At 35.9% G+C, this 23400-nt stretch overlaps 3 protein-coding genes across 3 annotated transcripts; 2 read left to right on the top strand and 1 right to left on the bottom strand.

Annotated features, from left to right (window-relative positions):
* Positions 1–9327: 9327 nt before the first annotated feature.
* Positions 9328–10633, top strand: LOC113346347. Its single transcript, XM_026589894.1, has 3 exons — positions 9328–9832; positions 10011–10135; positions 10245–10633. The coding sequence occupies exons 1-3, from the start codon at positions 9398–9400 to the stop codon at positions 10393–10395; spliced, it is 711 nt and encodes a 236-aa protein (XP_026445679.1). The 5' UTR covers positions 9328–9397; the 3' UTR covers positions 10396–10633.
* A 516-nt stretch (positions 10634–11149) lies between these two features.
* On the bottom strand, positions 11150–16154 carry LOC113346346 (UDP-galactose transporter 1). Its single transcript, XM_026589893.1, has 5 exons — positions 15645–16154; positions 13773–14022; positions 13448–13655; positions 12112–12343; positions 11150–11552 (listed from the first exon to the last, which is right to left on the bottom strand). The coding sequence occupies exons 1-5, from the start codon at positions 15753–15755 to the stop codon at positions 11325–11327; spliced, it is 1029 nt and encodes a 342-aa protein (XP_026445678.1). The 5' UTR covers positions 15756–16154; the 3' UTR covers positions 11150–11324.
* Positions 16155–19731: 3577 nt separating this feature from the next.
* LOC113346517 lies at positions 19732–20911 on the top strand. The gene is made up of 2 exons (XM_026590065.1): positions 19732–20039; positions 20157–20911. The coding sequence occupies exons 1-2, from the start codon at positions 19878–19880 to the stop codon at positions 20691–20693; spliced, it is 699 nt and encodes a 232-aa protein (XP_026445850.1). The 5' UTR covers positions 19732–19877; the 3' UTR covers positions 20694–20911.
* The last annotated feature ends 2489 nt before the right edge of the window (positions 20912–23400 follow it).

Raw genomic sequence — 23400 nt, 5'->3', positions numbered from 1 at the left:
AAATGACACTGCCACACTTGTAAATACGCTTGACTAATATATCTAGTATTATCCTTGTATTATAGTTGCACTGACAAGTAAAACGAGCAAACAAACCTGTATTATACACAATCAATATGGGAGATCAAAGTCATGGCCAACAAAACCTTTAATAATCAATGTGGGAGATTACATCCATGGCCAATAAAACCTTGATATTTTTTTTAACGTTTGAAAGGTAGCTTGGTCGAATGATTTTAGCTATTAAAAAAAAACCCGAAAAAAAAAGAACCACGAATATTGTGTTTTATATACGTAAATAAATTGGAATGTTTTTTTTCGATCACTAATAATAATAGGCTAATTTAATTTTATAGGTTGGATACATATAATTTTTGTGAAAATTATAAGGCCGAAAAGAGATTTCTGAAATTATGGGGTGGGCTAAACCCTAACTGCTCGTACAACTCGTCAAAACCATAATTTCACTTTTATTCCTTACTTTACTGTTTGGCAATGACTAAATACAATTTCATTAAAGTTAAATACAACCCTTTAGTCAAATTATTAACCTTTCTGATATGAGTAAACAAAACTCACATTTGTTATCTTCTTATTTTTCACTCGGGTTCAGTTCTGCCCGGGATATCGAAAACCCCTAACTGGTTCTCTCCAGTAGTCTTAATTAATCCAATCAAACAAATAATAATCTTAATTCCATACCGATATTTATACTAGCGATTTCTTCGTGTTAGTTCTCTTTAGGAGTTTAAGTGGACAAACATCCATTATTATTTCTAGTTAGTTTGTAAGGAAATCAGTCATCAAAGAATTAATCTGGAATACTTAGCCCTGATCAATACTTCTATATATTTCTTGGAGAAGTGACTATTGGTTTATTTGTCGTTTTCTTTTTCATTTTCATTAATGTGCCTTAAAGATCGAATCTGTTAACTGATTAAGCATTGTTGGGATAAGTGATTGATTAATGAATAATATACGTTGTCTTATAGAATACATAGGATTGCATATAAATCCTACTGTTTTTTTCAGGCCGAACTTCATCACCGAAACATCAATGTAGTATGCGACCTCAATGAATGAACTGTAAAGACCCTCAAGCTAGTCAACGCTATTTAACTAGTCAAGAGACGATTTAGCCGCTAAGGACTCGATTAGTTTAACAAGAACGTTAATTCATAGAAATTAATATAACACCGATTTAAATACGAAACTAGTACCGTTGGATAGATATCGAAAAGTTACGCGAAATGGACTACTCGAACGTGTCATTCAGATATCAGACGAAGAAGATATTATTAGTTTTGTTTAAAGGGAAAAATAGTTATTTTGCAGTTAACCGACATGGCTGCCCTTAACGTTTGGGTGGGTGCATTTATCATGGGTCGTTGGCCTTATCACCAAAACGTGTCGACTCGAGAGAAGACTTTCACTTTCTCTTTTCTTCTTCTTTCCTCTTCTTCTTTCTTCCTTTTCTCCTTTTCTGCTCGTTCTTCTGCTGAGAGTCTGTGAGAGCTAATCGAGTGATCAGTTGTTTACTCGTGTGCGGTTAATGAAGGTTGATGTTGCTGCAGTCGATTGAGTTATGGAGGAGGCGGAAAGTTAAGGTTTGAGGAATATATGAGTTAAGGTTTGATTTGAGGTTCAGATAAGAATTAGAAGATGAAGATGATGGATTCGGGGAATTGAATTAAGATGGGGTTGTTCTTAATTAACGTTTGATTGAAGCTACAGGGTTGCTTGAGGATTGGATATGATATTAGGATTTCTGAATTTGATTCAGAGATGAGTTCGAAGAAGAATTAAGAGATGGAATTGGTATTCTAGGAGAAGGAATTGAGATGGGTTTATGTCTAATTGAGCTATGAAGTTGATTCAGTGAAGAATCGAGGGGTTAGCGTTTCTGCATGTTGCGTTGGAATTCGATTTGAGTAAGAATTAAGAAGATTGGTGGTGGTGCTGGAGTTGATTGAGGTCAGGAAACCGCGAGAAGGTAAATCAAGTAGATCTGGAATTAGATTTATCTTGTTCTGAATTTGAATTATATGTTTTGGTTTCTGAATTAGGGTTCAATAGAATTGTTATGAAGATTGATATTTGTTTGTGTTGTTGGTGAAAGAAGAATGAAACAATTTCAGTTAGGGTTCTTAATAAAATTAAGTTAGGGTTCATGGGTTTGAGCTGCAAGTGAAGGAATGTCAATTCAATGGATGCTGTTACTGGGGTAAGCTTTTAATTGCATTAATTGTGATACATGAAAGATGAATCATTGAATTGTTGAGTTTTATAGTTGTTATTGAAATTGTGTTATGAGATGGATATGGAGCAGAACTGTGGATAAAGTATGTTTGTATTGAATTACTGTGAACTAGATTAAATAGAGAAAGTACAAGAAAATACGAAGGTTGAATTGGTGTTGCAGGAATGAGAATGTCTGCAAGTGGTGGTGTTCATGAGTAACATGGCTTTAGAAATGGAATTGTAATTGTGCTTATTACTGCAGGGCATAGATGTGGTCTTAAACTCAGCTGGAAATGTAACTGGTGATGGTGCTTTTGAGTTCTGAATGGCAGTTGAAGTGAAGAACATGTTTGAGATGTGTAATGGGGTGGTTCTGTAATTGTTGGTGGCGCTTAAGGGATGGCAGTGATGAATTGAACTGAGATTGCTGGTGGTGATGGTTTGTTTAGGTCATGGTGATGTGGTGTAGTGAAATCTGGTGGTATGAGTTATAGGAATGAATGTATAGATATTCTTGTTGAATGGAACTGTGTTAGTAGTGAAGATTATTTAATTGGCAGAGATTGGATGTGGGTCTAAGTGTATGAATTATAGATGGAAAAAGTGATTGAGTTGAGATAAGTCTGGTGGCAGATGAAGATGAATCAGATTCAGAGTTGGAGATGGCGCTGTTGTTTGTGTGTTGAATTGAAAGAGAAGAGAATACGTGAGAGTAGTGATTGTAGAATCCAGTTTGGGTAGTCTCTTTGAAAGCTTGCTACCACTGAAATTGCAGGTAAGCAGTGTTTGTAATTGTAATTGAGTTTTGAAATTTGCTTGTAGTTTAATATTGAAATGATTAAGAAAATAAAATGTTGTAACATGAAATTGAGTTGCATAATTAGAGTTGCAGCTGTGAGAGAAGAACCCTTGTCATGTATGTCTGAATTTATTTAGTACGTGTTAGTTTTGCCCATAGCTGACTCAGTTAATCTGTCTGAGTTGAATCGGTGTTAACTCACTGAGTTTCTCTTTTAACCTGAGTTGACCAGTTCACCTGACTTTGACCGAGTTGGATCGGTTGACTAGACCTGACGTTGACTGTTAAATTGTCTTTTGACTGACGTTTACCGTTAGTTGATCCATTGACCGTTAGTGACTGTTAGTTGACTCAGATGGACTGGACTTTAGTTAATGGGCTTGTTTAATGGACTTGGGGTTAGGGCAGTTTTCCTAAGTAGACATTTTGGACCTCTTGTGGTCCGAATTAGCATTTGATTTCTTCTACAAAGTTGTAGATATTCATAGGACTTAGCTACGGACTATAGAAACAACCTAATTGAATTAGTAAACCTTTAGATATGCAAGAGATGGATACTGAAGAGGTGTAGAACCATAAATGGGCTTAGAACCATTAGTTAGACTTGTATGATTCTTGTGTGAGCCTTTTTGGCTAGTTTCTTAGACTTCTTGTGTGGTTAACAGTTAGTCAATTAACAACGATCGATTCAAAGGATGAACCAGTGGATCGTGGATCTCGAGGTAGGCTTGGCTTGTCATCAAAATATGTGGGAATACATTTGACTCTTTGGTAACCATTATTGTGTTCCTTTACAAAAGTTTATGTTTAACAAACTCATGTATTTCTGTTTGTTCGTTCTATGCACTGTTTAACTTGTTTTACGATGATTCTGTTGATTCTGTTAATCTTTCCATGGTTTGGAAATGACCTGTAATGTGTTGTGGTCAATATGAATTGTTATGGGAAATAAGAATTTCCACGTGTAGTATATAGGATACGCTCCTTCACATTTATACCTAGAGCTTTTATGATATATTGGTCGGCAGTTTGCGAGTTCGGAATTGTCGACATCAATACTTACGATTAGGTGTGGATTTGCGAGTTCGGAATTGCACAACCATAGTATACATTGTTTGAAGGAGGAGTTTGTCCATAGACATGTTTGTTTATTTCAGTGATTTGGTTGTTATTTAATGTTTGGGAAAACATGTATTGTTTTCCAAATCTTGCATATGATTACTTTAAAGTTAGATGTTATTCCTGCTGGGCACCCCTTTTAGGGATGATGTGCTCACCCATTTCCACTTTCAGTTTCAGAGATAGATTAGAGTTGCGCAGCGAAAGCTTCGAGGCGTTTGTTAGATTACTTCTGCTATGTTTATTATCTTGTATATTCTATTTACAAACCATGGCTATTGTATATGTATCATTTGAGAGAAGTTTTGTGTATATATATATATTTCAGAGCGGGGCTAGTTATTGGGTTTTAAGTTCTGTAGCAGATTTCTTAATTGAATGCTTAAATATATGATTTGGATTTTTAGTGCCTGTGTTTTTAGTTAATCTCTTGGATTAGTCAGCTGCTAACTTTGGGGGCGCTACATGAACGACCAATGGCAGTTGTGTGTTTGCAAAAACTGAAGGTGCGAGGATTAGGGAGGAAGATGAATGAAGATGTGTTTTGTTTACCCACGTAAACAATGTTTTTGATATTTTCGAAGGGTTGTATTATTTAATTTTAATACGGGTTGTATTTAGTAACTGTCTATAGTTACTTAAGAATTTCAATAAAATAGTTGGTTAAATCAACCATGCTAGTGGCAGAAATTACTACCTAGTAATAATGTAACATTGACTTTAACACAAACCATCTCCCTGCCTTTTCTCTTTTCCTTAACTCAAAACGATTTTAGAAAAAACTAGCATGATAACTAACCCTTTCGTCCAAATTTTGTTAGCAAGGCTAATAAAGTCATTTTCCATCAACTACCTTGATTTGGATTATATCGCAATCGCATCATTGGAAACCAACAGTTTTGAGGAATGAATCCAATTCCGCATGTTTTCAACCCGTTTGGTTGGAAAATGTTTGGTCTATTTTTCCGGAATCCAATTTCTTTAGGAAAGATCAAGAGAAAAAACCCATAAAATTTACTTTTAGCCACGGTGCTAACTTAATCTAATGGAACCCATTTCTACCATTACAAACTTATGTAATCGAACACATGTGTAAATCCTACAATATAATTTTTTATAAGAAAAACACCAATACAAACTCTTAACCAGAGTAGAAGTTTTGGTTTAGATTTCTGACTGAATCATCTCTGATATTGAGTTGGTTCATCAGTTGTCTAAGCTCATCGTTTTTCTATCTATCCAAAGTTATAGATTTGTTACAAAATACTGCTAAGTTTGCGGTCGACGTAATATTTTGTCTGTTAATTAAAATAAAAGACATAGCTTTAAAGTTAAGAGGTCTTCTGTTTTGGCTTCCAAAGTGAGAACTATCTTTGAATCTATTTTCTCTGACTTTGGCGTACATTCCAACTAGCAGCAACAAAACTGGTTACGAATCAATATTGTGACCACTTAATTCTGTCGCCCACTGAAATACTGCTTCAGCTCCGTTTAGTTCAAGAAGTTCCCAAGAATTCCATCCTGACGATTCTCCTCTTGCTTCTTTGTAAGTACATGTATCATCAATTAAAGTTGGAGCCATGACAGAATCATAGAAATCAGACAACATTGATACTATTATGTTTATCCTATATCTCATGAATTCTGGGCAGTGCCAAGTTATCAATTTGGTTATACGTAGATTCTGATCTTTGAGTGGACAGACTTTGTATGATGTTATAATCTTTACTGTTGACAAACAAGTAGGAATTTATATATTCCATTATAGTTATAGTAGTCATCCAACTGTTTTGTTCCTTCTTGTTTAAAACCTTGTTACATCCGGCTTTCCAGATGTGTCAAGTAATAGTGCTATATAAGTCGGCCCTGCTCATTTCTGTCTCGTCTTTATCCGTTGAAATAAACCAATTGTTAATCCAGTCATGGTAGTTGATGGTATTACCTTGTACATATTGTATACCAAAGTTTAGGTGGTTATGGACCTGAGTAACGAAATTACATTCCACAAACATATGTGTCATTGTTTCATCATGTTCATTGCACATTTGGCAACCGCGCCTATACTTCCAACATTTCCAAAAAACTGCTGGATGGTACATAGTTATTCATCTGCAGATGTCTCTGTGCTGCACTACTTGTTTATACCAAACAAATTGATTAGTCTGATTTGTACAACTAATCCTCTGCCATCCTTGATAATTTTATTAATCAAACTGTACAAACTAATAACAAAAGTACATTAGCTTTCTAAATATTTTAATCAACCCCGTTAATTCTTATACCAACTAAATCCCATTAGTCCATCCCAAGTTCCAACTAAATAAAAATCCTCGCACTAAATTCTGCCTGACCATAACGAGCCACACTATTCGAAAACTAAAGACAAGAGAAAGTTAAAAACTGGATAGATATATCAATCCATGAATGATTATTTTCGCTGTTGTTTCTCTCTTTGTTTGGTCATTGAAGAGTCAGCTGTCCCATCTTTACACTTCACAGGAAGGGAGATGGTAGTAGAATCTTGATTCCTGACATCGTCATAATTAAAGATAGAAAAATGAAAGAATAGGTCTAGGCCAGGGCCTCGAAAACGGGGTTCCGTAGAACGTTTTCTGAAGTCGTACTTTCATATCAAATAATTGCTCCCGAATTATTCGCTGCTCCATCCGATTGAGAAAACACTTGTTTAATCTATGAGCCATTTGCCCATATCTCATGGTCCCCGATATATCTTCTGTGTAGAATAGTGTAGTTCTTTTGGAAGAAATGAACAGATGCAAAATGGTAACCGGAACCAGTTCAGATCAAACTGGTGTTGATGTACTCAAAATCTTGCATGATCAAAACTATTGCAAGAAAGAATTCAAGAAATGTACTTGAAGTCGTGAATCATATTACAAAAGATACAGTCTTTCGTAGAAGTATTCTTGATTCTTGAAGATGTCTTTGCAGTACCGCATGGAATATAAAGTGGTCTTTTATTTGGATGATCGAACAAGGATTTTGTACTACTGAATAATAATCTCCAATTGTCCTTGCACAAATTTTGCCATGATACTATTTGTGAACGTAGTGGTTGTCTTTAGCATCAAGCTTTGTCCATTATCATTACCGGCCTTCAACAGTTCGTCCTTTCCCCGGGGGTTCTGTGTTCTCCTCGGAAAAAAAAATCTTTACTTTCTGGCAATAAAATCTTCACTCCAGCCAAACAAAGTATCGCTATAGTATATGGCTTTCTCTTGTTGCGTAAAGTGGGGAGTTGGATAACCTCAACCTAATTTACAGTTACTTTTTACCATTCAGAAAATCATTTGCCGTTGCTGTCAATAAACGCACATCTAATTTGATTATCTGATTCGGGATAATCAGATTGCGGCATTCTCCTATTATGCACTTTGTTTGATTCCATCACTGATTGGATGGCTCCACAGCATGATGATCCAATTATTAAGTCCGTGGGATGATAATCCATTCATAAGCAAAACCTCGGCACAAGTATGAATCATCATGCCCAAATTTAGTGTAGAAAAAAAAGAAAAAAATTGTATCAAAAATAGGCCTGTACCTTGCACAGATCCAGACATAAGAGCTGGAAGCATTAACTAAAATTTACTAAATAGCTAACAGGTTGGCTGGACGATCATAAATTATGCGACAATGCTGTAAGTTAGTAACCAGTACCGGTAGGTTGAAGCTATAATGTGCATATTTAAGTAAGCCGCAGCAGAACTTGAAATCTGTTTTGTGGTTCTTAATTATTCTTTCTATACCTGGTAAAGTTTAATGATCACTTTTTTCCATATCCGTAGTGTCACCTGAAATAACTTAATTCTACCCTGTTCAACTCCATAATCTAGTGATTAAGGACTTAAGTCTTCCGTCTAATACCTCAATAAAAGGGCACCATGCACAACCACCACAGTCCACAGACATTACATGCTTTATTGCTAGTAAGCGTGAACTTGACTTTTCTCGCTCTATTATTAACAAGCATGGGACTGGATATAAAAGTCTTACTCGTGACTCATGAGAGTCATTTAGTAAAAAGATAAAGAGATAAAAAATAAAAAAATCTCCTCGTACAGCAAGCACATGATTCTTAATTATTCAGTATAATCTTGCAATCATATCCAGTTGCATCTGGTCAGTTGGCAAAATTTTTGCAATCTTGAAGTATTTGCTTATATGCAACTTCAAGCTTCTACAAACTTGCAAGTTGGAATACACTGAAAAGAACCGGAACCAGAGCGGTACAGGAGCTGGTAAGACTGAGTCAGCTCGGTATGTAACTCGAATAATTGTACCCTGATTCCCAGTCCTGCTACATAAAGGCTTACCAAATACTGCTATAGCTCTAGTACTCAAAAGAAAAGAAATCAGATTTCATTTAAAATGAATATAAATTCTCTGATATCACAACCATGTGGCGTGTGGGGCATCAACCTATCATTCAACGGTTCTGATCAATCACTGTCAACTTAAAAAAGAAAGAGAAAGAAAGAAAACTGGGAATAAAAGGGAGGAGAGTGAGAAAGTGAAGGATATCTATAAGAAAAAAAGAAAAGAGAATCCTTCCTCACTTTCATCATCAAAACACCAGCACGGACAGAGTACAGCCCTGCTGCACCCACACAATATACATTGAGTCCTGCATCCATACATGCATGACCTATAATGGTCCTGTAACTAATAATAGTCTGATGACCCCCACTTAAACTAAACAAAACCCCCTATCACTTTACATGCCCGTGACTCTAATTACTTATTACATAGGGCATAGGCCAACAAACAAAACCAAAATATAAAACAAAACAAAACAGATCTGAAATATATGTAAAGCAGCATCTAAACTTCACACATTTCATTTCCTATTACTCTTTTTGTCTCTTTTCTACTCACCATTCTAACAACCTACACTCATCCACTAACATCTGGTCCTACTTCTCACCCAATCACAACCACCCACCTGTACTTTTAAAGGATCCTTTTGGGTCCCAGTGTCAAAAACACCCATGTGTCACTGTTTCATTGGTTTAGACATGTTTTACAGCAACAAATGCTGCACACTCCAAACATCCTCTAGTACCTCACACTTCACAGTGACTAGTAGCTCTATAAAAGACCAAGTACCCTGAAACTATTCCCTTTCATTTCTATCTTGATCACAAGAGCTAGTGAGTAGTGAGTGAACCATATATACTGTTATTCTCTGAAACCAGCCACACCTAGAGATCTAAAATGGGAAGTCCAACAGCAGGATCAATTCTGAGACAACTGAGTGGGAAAGAAGCATGGAATTCATCATCAACATCAAAGAGGTGGAATAAGAAGAGAATGAATAATCTGAAACAGATGGAAGGGTTTAACAATGGGAATGGTGGGATGATAATAGCAAGGAAAAGAGTAATGGTTGTTGTAGATCAATCATCAAGTTCAAAACATGCTATGATGTGGGCACTAACACATGTTGCTAACAAAGGAGATGTGCTTACTTTGCTTCACATTATACCTCCTATTAATTATCATCACAGTGATGAAGAGGATCTCAACAAAACTCCTGATCAAAGAGTCATTTCTGCTACTGCTGATGGTGATTCTGATTACCATTACTATTCTTCACCTAATTACTTTGCTAATTCTCTTGCTACACTTTGCAAAGCCTGTAAACCTGAGGTAATCAATTCTGCATTATCTTGTTTAATTATCCTATCTCTCTCTAATTAATTGATTCATTGAATATTCTTTTAATGTCTTGTTTAGTGTGTGCCAACTACCAAGTAAGTTTGTTTAGTGTGTGCCAACTACCAAGTAAGTTTGTTTAATGTCTTGGTAATTGTGTTTTGTTGTGTAGGTGGAAGTTGAGGCATTAGTGGTACAAGGACCAAAGATAGGTACAGTTATGAGCCAAGTTAAGAAGCTTGAAGTCTCTGTTCTGGTTTTGGCTCAAAAGAAGCCTACTGCTTCTCTCATTAGCTGGTGAGTACTGATTTTACTTTTACCCAACCCCTCCATAAAAATGACTTTTGTTTTTGATCTATGAAAATTGAGTTTTTGACATTTTGTTGGTGTTGTTTTGCTGGTGCAGTTTCTGTGGCATCAGCAGCAGTCAAGATTTTGTGGAGTATTGCATCAACAATGTAGATTGCTTGACTTTGGGTGTGAGGAAACAGAGCAAAGGAATGGGGGGATATCTCATCAGTACTAGATGGCAAAAGAATTTCTGGCTTTTGGCCTGAGTTATTAATATTACTATCTTGATAATAAATTCAAGTAGAGGGTGTTTGAGAGAAAATATGTAATATTAGGATTCTTCATCATCATCTCTATTTTCTCTGTAAAATTATCAGTTCCTTAACCATGACTACATCATAATATTAACTTTAGTTAATGTAGTAAAATGTAAGTTTCTTATGTTTGAAGCATTCTTGACTTGCAGTAATGGAATGCATCATTGATTATCCACCAGTGTTGCATTTGTTAACTGTTGTGTGCATTGAAATCAAGATGGTGTACAATCCCCCATTTATGCAAACCAACCATTTTCCTTGTTAGATCTGAATTCTGACATGAATCAGCTAAATACATGGATTATCTAGAGTGGAGTTCTGGGGGACCATGGGCTGATTTCTGGTCTGTGAAAGAACTTCTGAAAAGAAATCATCATCTGAAAAAATGAAAAAGATCACCTAAATACATGGATTATCTAGAATGGAGTTCTGGTGGACCATGGGCTGATTTCTGGTCTGAGAAAGAACTTCTGAAAAGAAATCATCATCTGATAAAATGAAAAAGAAAAAGGAAATCTGAAAAAAAAAAAAAAAAAAAAGGTAAAGGACTAACAGGATTTCAATTTGCATCTCTGAGATCTATCAACAACAGCAGTATGGTTTGACCCATGATAAAACCATCTGGGATGAGGTTCCCTCTATTGATCTATGTTAAAGAAAAAAAAAGGATCAATAGTTCAGCACTGAACTTTAGATGAGGTGATAAGGAGAATCTTAAAAATACTAAAATTTATTAAAGCAAGTTTACAAAGACAAAATATGGTGAGACTATAATTTAGTCAGTCTTTCTATTCTCTCTTTTAACCCTTTGCTGGCTGTGGGGGTAAGGGCATCAAAACAAGCATGCATCATGTGATCTTCTATAACTTATTAAGCAGCTAGACCTTATCATCTAATTTATCATTTACAAGAGGACTCATCTCCATCCGGCTTCGAGGTGTTCGCGGAGTTCGAGGGGTACCCGGTGGTGCTGGTATTTGGGAGAGTTTGTGCCTTACGTACCCGTAAAACGTACACCCAATCAGCGTTATCGCACATCCCAAAGCGTTCATAGCCGGTATAGGATTTTTAAATACCAGCCAGGACGCCAGTACGGCCACTGCAACCTGTAGAACAGACAACCACATCAATATTATAGGTGTCAAGCTGAATCATAGAAACTACAGCAAGCCTCTTCATATTCAGATTGTTCAAAAGCTTTGAACCCACAAACAAAATTGGTGGTAATTTAGCAGCATAATATAGAGTAAAACTTGAAATTTTAAGTTTTCAATTTTCATCTATGACCCAAGTTGTGGAATTGCGTCAGACACTATGGAGAATATTTTACAAGACACCTGCATCTAACAAGGCCAACTAACAGGCAGATATTTCCATGGACAAAATCCAAATTCCTAATTTCATAAATGTGCTTCTTTCCAAAGGATCCAAATATAAATGAATAGATCAACACCTCTACGTATTCACCAAGTGTCAGATAGAACTTAACATATAAAATGGAAAAGAAAACAGAAACCGAACTTCACTAATTCGGCCTCCATGACCAAGAAGGAAGGAAGAGTACGGGTAAATGTCTTCTAACTCATACTCTAAGATACTATTAGCAACAATAGTGCGTAATAATGCTAGGCAGATAGAATACAAATCTTATTCCATCTCTCTTACCTTAAGATTACCAGCAACATTAAAAGTGACCGCAGTTGTGGAATGGATGACATAAAAGATGGAGAAATTGAGGCAGAAGGCCAATACACCAGAGCTGATAATGATGATAAGGGCCGAAATAATATTGTCATGTGTTTGAAACCAGTCCACCACCCCAGCCCCTTCCAGTAGCAGTGCTGGCACAGCCAAGATCATGGTTGCAAATGGTGCCATGTAGTACACAGTATTTATACTACACAAAATGGAAAGCATAGAACGGCATAAGTTCCAATAATAATTCATGAATAAAGAAACAAATAATGGTAAAGCAATGAAAATTTACACTTCAAATGAATGTCTGATACCAACCAATCAATCGAAGGTAAAATATATACAGTCACCATTAATAGTAACTAGCAAGTATAAACATTATGTCACTGGCCATCATTGGATACTACGGGTGTGCTTAAACAGGTGGATATGAGTTATTTGTCAATGAGTGTATCGGTTCCAAATAACTTTAGTTCCATAAGATAAGAGACATCACATAATATCAAGTGATTCTGGGATTTATAAACAGTACGCTATCAGTTTATGTACTGACTCAACAACTCTACTTGTGCCCTACACGTTTGATTGCACTTCATCAAGCATAGTTCAAGTGTGGGCTGAAGCTTTATAACTTCTCAACTGGCCTGGTCTTTAGAACTGGAGAAAGTGGCACAACCACATGTATCAAGAATGATATTCCAGTACCACTTACTTGTTATACTTCGGTGCCAAAAGTGTGAGCTTAAAATCAGAACTTGCTCAAGTGTGAGAAGAAAATAGATAATTACAATTTTTCACTAAGTATCATTATCTAATCACCAAGCATCAACAACCTCTAGTTTCGAACAAAAGAACCATCCATACTTAAAAACAACACAAATACCAAGGGTGATTGATGAGTTTGAAAGGGAATGCAGGGGGAAAATGGTTCAGACCAGGAATAAGTGGATTGGTGGTCTAAACTTGCATTACACAGTGAATGTACTTTGATAGACACATACAATCACTAATTTCATAGACACGGATATAGACATGGTTTTAACAAGCAGCAAAGGGTTGGGGTTTAGAGTAGAAAACCCATCAAGGAAAGCACACTTAACGTGCCTAAAATTCTAGTGCAATCAAATCATGTAAGGAGGGAGACAGGATCTCGTAGATACAAAATACGGCCAAATGAGCTGCTTAGAATGAACCTCTCCCAGACAAAAAAAGGACACATTAGATAGATATCCACAAAAGCAAAAACACAACTAAAACTAACTGAGCTCTAATAGCAAAATAAAAAAGCAGGCGAAAACCAACATACCTATCAAATTTAAACCCATGCAGCAGAGACTCTGCCAAAATAGTTTTTGTGGATGTAGCCAGACATCCAAACAATGCAGCACAAAATCCAAATACATTAAAACTGAGTTCAGTAACAGAAGTGAGAAGAATTCCTCCCACAATGGGTACCAAGGAAGACCAAATCCGCCAGTCAAAGAATTTCCTCCAAATTAGCCACTGCAGAACAACTGTTTCGTAGAATATTTTTTCTTTAGTTATTTACACAAAAAATGAGTGTAAACAAGGATGTCTAAATAGTAGCGAATAAGATTAGGACATTGAAAGTAGTATAATATAATTCTAACCTGTAGTTGCAGGAGTGAATGATTTTATTGTCTGCATAAAAGAGACAGGAATGTATCGTAAGCTTACATTTCCCAATACTATGTTGATACAGAACACAAATGACATTGGGAATATCCTTCTCCAGAGGTCTTCAGATTCAACCACAATCAGCGGCTTGATCTTCAGGATCTTGATGGCAATGTATGCTCCAATAGCTGAGCATATGAAGTGAACGCAAGAAACTGATAACGGGAATTTAAAATCCAGTTTCTGTAAACAACAAAAGGAACAGCAAGATAAAGTGAATTAAGCACAGTACTTTTTTCAATTACACCACATTTCCAGTTAATGGGGGTCTCTAAATATTTGTTTCAGCAGAAGAAAAAATGGAAGACAAGATAAACAATTACAAAGGAGATTAACATCTTCAAAATAATACATCGTTTCAGCACCATGGTTATCACAGAATTCTAGTAAATACAGAGCAGGTTTACAGTCAAGTTAAAGAGAAAAAATTATGAGCTTGGCATATTAAAGATAAATATTTTCCACTGTCCACTGATACGAATCCCACACACAATCCCACTGCCACGACCAGTGGCCTACTCCTTCAGTAAGTGTTAAACTACCATAATGCCTTTTACAAGTTACAGCCATCCCTTACCAATCAAGATCCTATAGAAAATTTTGCAGTTTCTCTAAGATCTGAAAACAACAAGCCACAATATGAGAGGAACGCTGACTGTCCTGTTAGATTATATGCACTACAAGCTATGTTTAACAGATCCGTTTGAGGACATGAACAAGATCTGAAGGCACCAGCACCATAGATCAACCAAAGACCATATACCAGCACCATAGATCAACCAAAGACCATATATCATGTCATGGAATTGACATAGAAAGGGACAAAGTTGGTGCCACATTCATTGGGGTAAAATGACTATCAGTCCTTACGCAACAAAGGGAACACAACCAACAGCTGCCACCGGCTCATTAAAGAAAAAAAATAACCAAGGGATTCCTGTCAAGAATTTAATGACCTATAATGTGGTTAAAGCACCCTTTGCCACTCATCCATTTGAAAGTGCATGATAGTAATTATACAAGTCTACTCTCTTTCTTCCTCCAGGAAAAGTCTTCTTGCTTAATATTCAACTTCCCTCTCTATTATCATTCTCTAAATTATTTTGACAGAATGAGAATACTTTTTTCTACTATTCATTGAGTAAAGGATGCACTGTGTGGGATCTGACCTTCTAGGCAGGTGGTTACTTCTCTGAGGTATGAACTGGAGACCATTTTTGGTATTGATTAATCCATTCTCCATCAAGGTATTAAGGTGTTAATAGGATAAAGGTATTAAGGTGTTAATAGGATATAGGGACATAGTGTTGACACCTAAATGAGTTGGTCATTGTGTAATCCTACACTTTTTTAGATCCTCAAAACATACACTAGGGAGTACTATGCTTGTTAAGTACTTAATGGAGTTGAAATTCATACTTCAGAATTTACAAAAATAAATATATATATATATATACATACAAAATTTACATCAGATAAACAAATTGAATTATGCATAGCGCATTGCAGAATTCAGCTCAAATAATAGAATTCAAAGAACCCACATAATTCACACCTTCATGCAAACAAATCAAACTAAAGAATTAACATAAGCCTTTTCACCTATAATGTCTATAATGTCTTTGCATAAATCGATGAACAAAAAACAAAATCTAAATTTGGATTCTTCAAATTCTTGCCACAAATACACACACGAAGACTGAGAAGAATAAACAAAAACAGCATCCAAAACCAGCAAAAAGAAGGGAAAAAAAAACTAGATCGGAAGCTGAAAAATAGAAGAAGAAAAAAAAAGAGAAGAATACCTGAAAGATCCATTTGTTCATGATAATAACAGTGACATTAAAACCCCACCATTGAAGAATTGCAAGCAGTGAACGAAATACACTCCACTGAAACAATTTGCCTTCCTCCATCTCAATGGATGGATTATGGATCTCTCTCTATCTCTCAATCTCTCAAAATACTCAGCAGCAGCACCACCAGCAGTACCAAAGAGGAAGATCACAAAAACAATGAGAGAGATAAAACCCAGCAACACATGAATTTTACTCCTCCTCTTATGACTAATGAAATACAAGGAAAGTAAGTAACAATTAAAACGCCTCTTTCACTTTCTCTCTCTTTATATTAACATGATATTAATCAGATTTCAAAACCCTAATTTAAGAGATGTGCTGTAACGGTAGTGTGATGATTATGAAGGAGAAGGAGGAGGAGGAGATGGGTTTTTGTTGTGAAGATGACAAGAGAAACAAAACAAGCTCTCTTCCCATGTCATATGTATGTGTTGATTTTTCTCTCTTTTATGGTATTGTATTGTCAACAAAAGTATATGTAGTTGTTTCAAATGAAACAATGTGATGCGATGTTTACCGTTGATACATTAATATTATATTGTCTGTCTCCGAATATCTTGCGGTTATGAGATGTTCATAGAATTTTGGTGGGACATAAACTTGTGGGGAATTTATCGTGCATTTAAGTGTTGTAGGAGTTTCACCGCTTGCAAAAGAAAAAGAGTTTCAGCTTTCTCCAAAACGCACGGCACGATAATTTGGTGAAGTTTCACTCACTCAAAGATAGTTTTTATGCGAGAAGATGTTTCCGCCTAACAGGGCAACTAGCATGCTTTGCAATTTTGCATCAATCCTATACAGGCCACAAAATACGTGCTATTAGCGCAGAAGGTGTTGCGTTTGCAGAATCCCCGTTTGGATGGCATATATATGTTCGTTAAAATAGACGCCAACGATGACTAGGGGTTGCCAGAATAATCCACAACGGCTTGACTAACTTTAAGAGCAAGTCTTATGGTGGAATTCATCCATCTTCCATCTTCCACGCCACCTCAGCATTTGGAACTATGGATGAAAGCGCAAGTGTAATGGTGGAATAAGTAGAAACGCTATTCTTAATGGAGCTAAAAAACGCAATTAAGAATGGAGCTTTTTTTTCAGCCGTTAGATTTCAACAACTCATTTTAAATCTACGGATTAAAAAAAACGCAATTAAGAATGAAGCTAAAAAAACGCAATTAAGAATGAAGCTTTTTTTTCAGCCGTTAGATTTCAACAACTCATTTTAAATCTACGGATAAAAAAAAACGCAATTCTTAATTGCGTTTTTTTAGCTCCATTCTTAATTACGTTTAACGCTATTCTTATTGGCGTTTAGATGGATTCCACGGACCCTTCCACCAAACCATGGAACGTTGCTTGGATTTTCTGTGGAAAACCCCAACTTGGAAGCCACTAGACTTGACATTCCATGAATTTTCCACGCTTGGAATAGGTTGGATTCCACCATAAGACTTGCTCTAACATCAAATGTAAGAAAAGTAAACTCAGTAAAAATAGGTCCAACAGAAAACTAGCGTAAGCTAAGTCTTACGGTGTGCTAATTTAGCAGTTAGATTGGCAATCCACGTCAGCTAGGACAACCACCTAAGTCTTATGAGAGTGCTAAACTGTTAATCTAGCAGCTAGATTAGCAGTCCACATCAGCGTCCAGCGTTGTTTGGTTCAGCGCAACCAATATTAGTGTCAGATCAAAAAATAAATCTCCCAGCGTTGAATCATTCAACGAAAAGGTGGTTTTTCGAGTGTTGAATGATTCAGTGTAATTATCTAGCCGCTAGTTCACCTGCGAGCAAATGCTAGTAGAGAGAACTAGTGTTAATAAATAGACAACACTTTTTTTTAATTGCAACATATTTCTGTTAATCTGGCAGTTTAATTTAGCCCATAAGAATTAGCTTAATAACAATCGACAGGTAGTGCTCTAAACAAGAAAGAGACCGCATATTGACATGTTTGCATCATTGCACCTGTATGGGGGTACTTTGAGTGTTAAAGAAAGAAGAAAATGCATTGGACATCATATTTGAATTGGGACCCTTGCAAAATAATCTATCTTTTTCTCTTCTGAATTGGAAGATTAAGTATCTCATTTTTCCCAACTCATTGGGATCCTCTTGATAACATGTGACAAAATAATAAATATTCAACAACCATGCATCATAAGTTCATAACCCATGAGCTTTGCAACAAACTCTCCTCCATCCCCACCACTTTTTTTTTCTTTTTCTTTTTCATTCTTGGCTTAAGACTTTGCTTTTCATTCCGTAATTGGAAACTATCGAGTCAGTTTTCTTTAGCTGATTTCTTGACTCTAATACCAAATTTGGGTGAAGTTAGCACTAGGATGCATTCTCTTAATGCATGTTGTTGAAATTGACCAGCATTACCATTGTTATAGTAACTCCCATTAAGCAAAGGTATTTCTAGTCACCAAAATCAACCACGGTTAAAGGGTTTGCTTCCATTTATGACTTTTGACTTTTGTTGTACGCATATGGCATATTGTTATTATTTCAGTCTTTTGCAAACTTCTTGTTCAAATCCAAAGTCTTTTGTTATCACTACAAAAATTATACACTACGGAAGACATAATACACCTATAGAGTTGTCTCCAGCATCATGCATCAGTTTTGGGTTGAAGTCATGCTAAATTCCATTTAAAGAACTTAGATAATGCAATAGTTCTGTTATGTTCGGATCTTTCCAAATAAAGTTGTCTGAATGACTAGTGCAGGAATGAAAACCTAACTAAGTTGGCCGTCGTAGTGTTTTGATCTTTAGTGGTGTTGATCAACTTTCCCAGGACAAAATAAACTGCTTTAAAATTTCCATCCTTCGTCTGATGGTACCCCAGGTTGAACCTTCTTTGGACCGCATATTTATATACCTCTCTTATCTCCTTTAGAGTTGCCTTATCTTCAGCTTGGAAGTCTATATTAGCTCTATGCAACTCCTTTTCCCAGCTCACAGCTAGTTCAGCTCCTCTTCTAGCTCTATTGTCTTTTGAGCTGCAATCTTTGATTCTTCTTTCTCCCACACAAATAAATAGCAACCGATAGAGGAACCAAAAAAAAACTTTTTAGCGCCTGATCACATAGTATGGGATATGTAGTTTTGCTTATACATTTGCTCACATCGAGTCAACCAGAATGACGGGATTTCGTTTTAGTTGTCGAAGAATTTAATCAAACATATGAGGAGTAGAAGCTGCAAATGAGAAACTCAGAAGTAACGACTAACTTATGATCATTTTCATGAATGGACATTATCTCACAGTTATTTTAGGATATTTTCCCTAGGTTATGGGTTTCTGGTTGTTTACTAGAAAAAGATGCCTCATGTTGGAGGCTATGGACTAATATTTAGAAATTCTGCTGGTGCGCATGTAGCCTCGAGGAGTGTGGTTTTCAATGGAGCGACTAGATCAGAGCAACTGGAGTGCTTGGAAGTGTTAGAGTCTATCAAAATGACTTTGGAGTTGAATATTAACAAGATTGTTATTGAGATAGATTACCTACCACTTGTGCATGCAGTCCAGGGAGAAGATGCAGAAGTTCCTTAGGGAGCATAGAGGCATAGTCGAAGATATTTCTTGTCTTGTACGCACGCAAATAGATTAGCTAATAAGTGTGCTGATGAATTGGCAAAATATATTCGTAAAGAAGACGTCTCTAGTACATGACGCAGAGGTCCTCCAACATTCTTGTTAAACTATATTCAGCACGATAGTGCTTAAGTAATCTATCCTTGCATTAAAAAAAAATAGTATGCTTAAAAACAGGATTCCAAAAAAAACCGGGAAAAAAATAAAAATAAAATAAAATAAAATAGATACCCTGAAAATAAAATAAAATAAATGAGCCCGATACACAGCCCTGCTGCTATGAGAATGGGGCCCAATTTTTATCTGGGCCCATTATATTTCTCATGAGATATTCTTCTAGAGCACTAGCAAGAGGAGTAATAGCCATGAGTATAACCTACTATTTAACACTGAATTTGGGAAGGAAACGAAGAAATTTGTCTCCTACCTTTTTACCCTCCATGGCTATTTATAGTCCCATATTCTTCTCCTGCTAAGATCCCCCATTTACAAACTTCCCTTTTGGAGAGAGAAACAAACACTTGGAGAGAGAGAAACAAACAAACACAAACAACTTTTCTTTTCTGGCAGCAATGAAGAGAGAAATTCTTGATTACACTCTTGTTCCATTAGGTCTTGGTTTAATGGTTTCTTATCATGTTTGGCTTCTTTATCGAATCATAACACAACCTACAAAAACAGTAATCGGTGTTAACGCCATCAATCGAAGAATTTGGGTCAAAACCATGATGGAGGTATCATCTTAGACAAAACTTCTTTTTTTCCACGTCTGCATGTGTTACTATAGATTAATCTGTCGCTAAAGATTAATCATTTATGTTCTGTTCTGCTTTGATTTTTTTTAATTGTAGGATACATCAAAGAATGGTGTTCTTGCTGTCCAAACATTGAGAAACAATATAATGGCATCAACACTATTAGCATCAACAGCTATTATGTTAAGTTCACTGATAGCAGTACTGATGACTAACAAGAACAGCAACCAATCCTCAGATTTTATCTTTGGTGATAGTAGTCCATTAGGGTTTTCTATAAAGTTCTTTTCAATCTTATTGTGCTTCTTGCTAGCATTTTTGTTTAATGTCCAATCAATACGGTATTACAGTCATGCAAGTATTTTAATCAATGTGCCACTTAAGAAGATGAGTGCTAATTCAACACATCTAACGCCTAATTATGTGGGTAGAGCTTTGAACAAGGGGAGTTATTTCTGGTCATTGGGTTTAAGAGCATTTTATTTTTCTTTTCCACTGTTTTTGTGGATTTTTGGTCCTATTCCTATGTTTTGCTGTAGTCTTTTCCTGGTTTTTATGCTCTATTTTCTTGATATCACCTTTGAGTTTGGGTTGGGTGTTAGTAATGTTGAAGATGAAGAAGAAGCTGTGTGAGGTGAAAGAGGAAAATTTTCATTAGAGAAACAAAAGAGAATTGAAGCATTTGGGGTTTTTATCCATGGTAGAGCAGTGGGTTTGTGACACTTGGCTAAACAATAGAGAGAACAATGAAGATTCAACCCAAGTTGAACCAAGATTTGTTTAGTTAATTTCTTTCTTTTTTGTGTAGAATTTTACTAGTATTGATTCAATAGAAATCTGGTTCCAAGGAATACGAGTTATTTTCTTTGATCTTGTTTGGTGGATGATTAATATTTACATGGTTATCTGAAATCTGAAGAAATGTTGTTGAAACTTGATATTAGTAGTGGACTTATTAAATGACATGGAAGATTCTTTTTCTTTTTAATAAGGTGCTAAAATGATGTTGCTTTGGCATAAAATGAGAATATGTTTCTATTCTGGTACTAAATGCTGATGCAAACACATTTTTGTTCCTTCTTAGAAGAAGTGTGTAAATCTTTTGATTACTTTACCCACCTAACCGCACTATGCCGAGACTTTCTGCGCTTGGCAGCTCTTTTTGGTTCCACTGACATGTTTAACTTTGTTGAATTCAACTAAAGGACAAAAGGACATAGGAATCAAGAATATCTCATGTTGTGTTGGTGAACTTTATGAACATGCAATGCAAGACTAGAGTTGTTTTTCACTAGATGTGATGCATAAGTGGGTCGTCGCAAGAAAACAAGGAGTATGAACTATATATCTCTTCTACCTACTGGTTGCAACCTCGCAGGCGCCTAGCAAAAGTTAATAGTAGGTCGATTTCATGTAAAGCGGTTGTGTTTTTTCAGTTTTCTCTAAAACACAAGGCATGGAGCCGTGCTCTATTGTTGTAGATGCCCCACCCAGACGGGCAAATAGGTAGGGGGGCCGGTCTTCATTGAGTGGTAGTTTTGAGAATGGACAATTCAGGACATATATAGTATATTCTCAACTATGAATTTCACAACCACAAAATAGTCGATCGTGGTGATCATGAGCTATAGAGGTTCTTAACTATGAATTCACCACCACAAAAATAGTCGATTAGAAACAATTTCTGTAAGTCGAATTATTTAAAAAAAAAAAAAGGTTCAAAAAGTTAGTAGTGCAACAAACTGTCAAAGAGTAGTAATAATATTCATGACTAGCTTGGCGGTTTAACTTTTTCTATACTTTATGAAAATATAGTAGAGAGTACTAGTTTTTAGAAGATAAATTAGCTAAAGAACTTAAAATCAAGGATACCAGATTTTTCTCAGCTGGATTCCTCTCTTGTAATCATGAATGTTTGTTTTTTATGCCGTGGCCAATCTGAAATTGGAATCCACTAATCGATCGAAAAAAAAAAAAAAAATTGGAATCCTCTCTTTTTTTCTTTTAAGTTAAGATAGGTCAACTTAATTTCCCATTTTACACTAGATAATCGCTGCCACGGTGGGATGGCCGGCCGTAAAAATCGATGTGAAAGTATCATTTTTCTTGACACGGCGCGAAAGTATCATTCTTCCTGACACGGCGTGAAATTATCATTTTTCCTCTCACGGAGTGAAAGTATCATTTTTCCTGACACTGGTGAAATTATCATTTTTCCTGAAACGGAAAATTAACCTATGCATAAATCAAATATAGCTGCATAATGTGATATGCATCCTTTCTGGTGGTTTGCATAATGGCTTACACATTCAATTTTATAAAATTGTGCCTTAAAGTGAAAATATCACTTTCTTTTAAACGGAGGGGGTACATCGTTTTATTAGTTGCAATGGAAAATAAGTTGATGCATAAACCAAAGTATCTAGCTTATAAAGCACTAGCCCTTAACCCATGCAGTAACGGTTCGGGCCATGATGTTGGTTCATTTTTAATATATCGTATAATTTGTGTCCCAAATACTTATCAACTCCTTGTGATTTAATATGGGTTTTTCATAAAAATATATAGTTGGGATTTTCCTCTCTTTTTTTCTTGTTTTTTTCCTTTAATATTTTATCGCCGGAGATTTGCTCAAACGAAAGAAATATAATTTCAACTTTCAGACACTTTTTTATTTAGGTTCATTACTTATAATGAGATAATGCTCTACATGAACATGGGAGTTTAAATATTTTTTGGAAATATGTCATCAGCAGCGCTCATCTCAGTGAAATCAACTAATCAATATCGTCCATAAAAGTCTCCCCATGATCCTATTTCTCTCCAGCTGATTCATCTATCATGGTCGTGTTGTCGATCCTCCAAATAGGCAGAGAATAGTTTTTTTTTTTTTGCATCGAACGGATGATACAAACTCTCCAATGTGACATGATTTTCCTGTAATTTTTCAACACCCATTAGATGACAATGTTTAAAATGTGTACCCATTACCTTTTCGAAGGGATTGTATATATGCGAACCTCTACCATTGAATCTTCAACAAAATATTGTATCCATCAGTTCGGCTTAAGAAAGGCTTTGGTAACTTCAAAAGTCTTGGACATTTTTTCACTTCCATATGTTCCTACCTTCACTTGGAATACAATCTGGCGACATATTACCTCATAAAGAACCTTGAACACATATTGTACTCCCTGATCCTATTTCAAATTAATAGGTTGTCAAGAGATCCTTTACCAAAAGTTGACATCTTCTATGTTGAATATTTATAAATAAAAAATATGGTATTGTGGATCGTTGCTTTCTAAGATTGTAGTTTTCAAAAATTGGTCTTTTCAAG

This window comes from Papaver somniferum, unplaced genomic scaffold (genome assembly GCF_003573695.1).
Source record: "Papaver somniferum cultivar HN1 unplaced genomic scaffold, ASM357369v1 unplaced-scaffold_99, whole genome shotgun sequence".
Classification (NCBI taxonomy): Eukaryota; Viridiplantae; Streptophyta; class Magnoliopsida; order Ranunculales; family Papaveraceae; genus Papaver; species Papaver somniferum.
The sequence above is the reverse complement of the archived record's forward strand: the minus strand, read 5'-3'. Positions and strand labels throughout refer to the sequence as shown.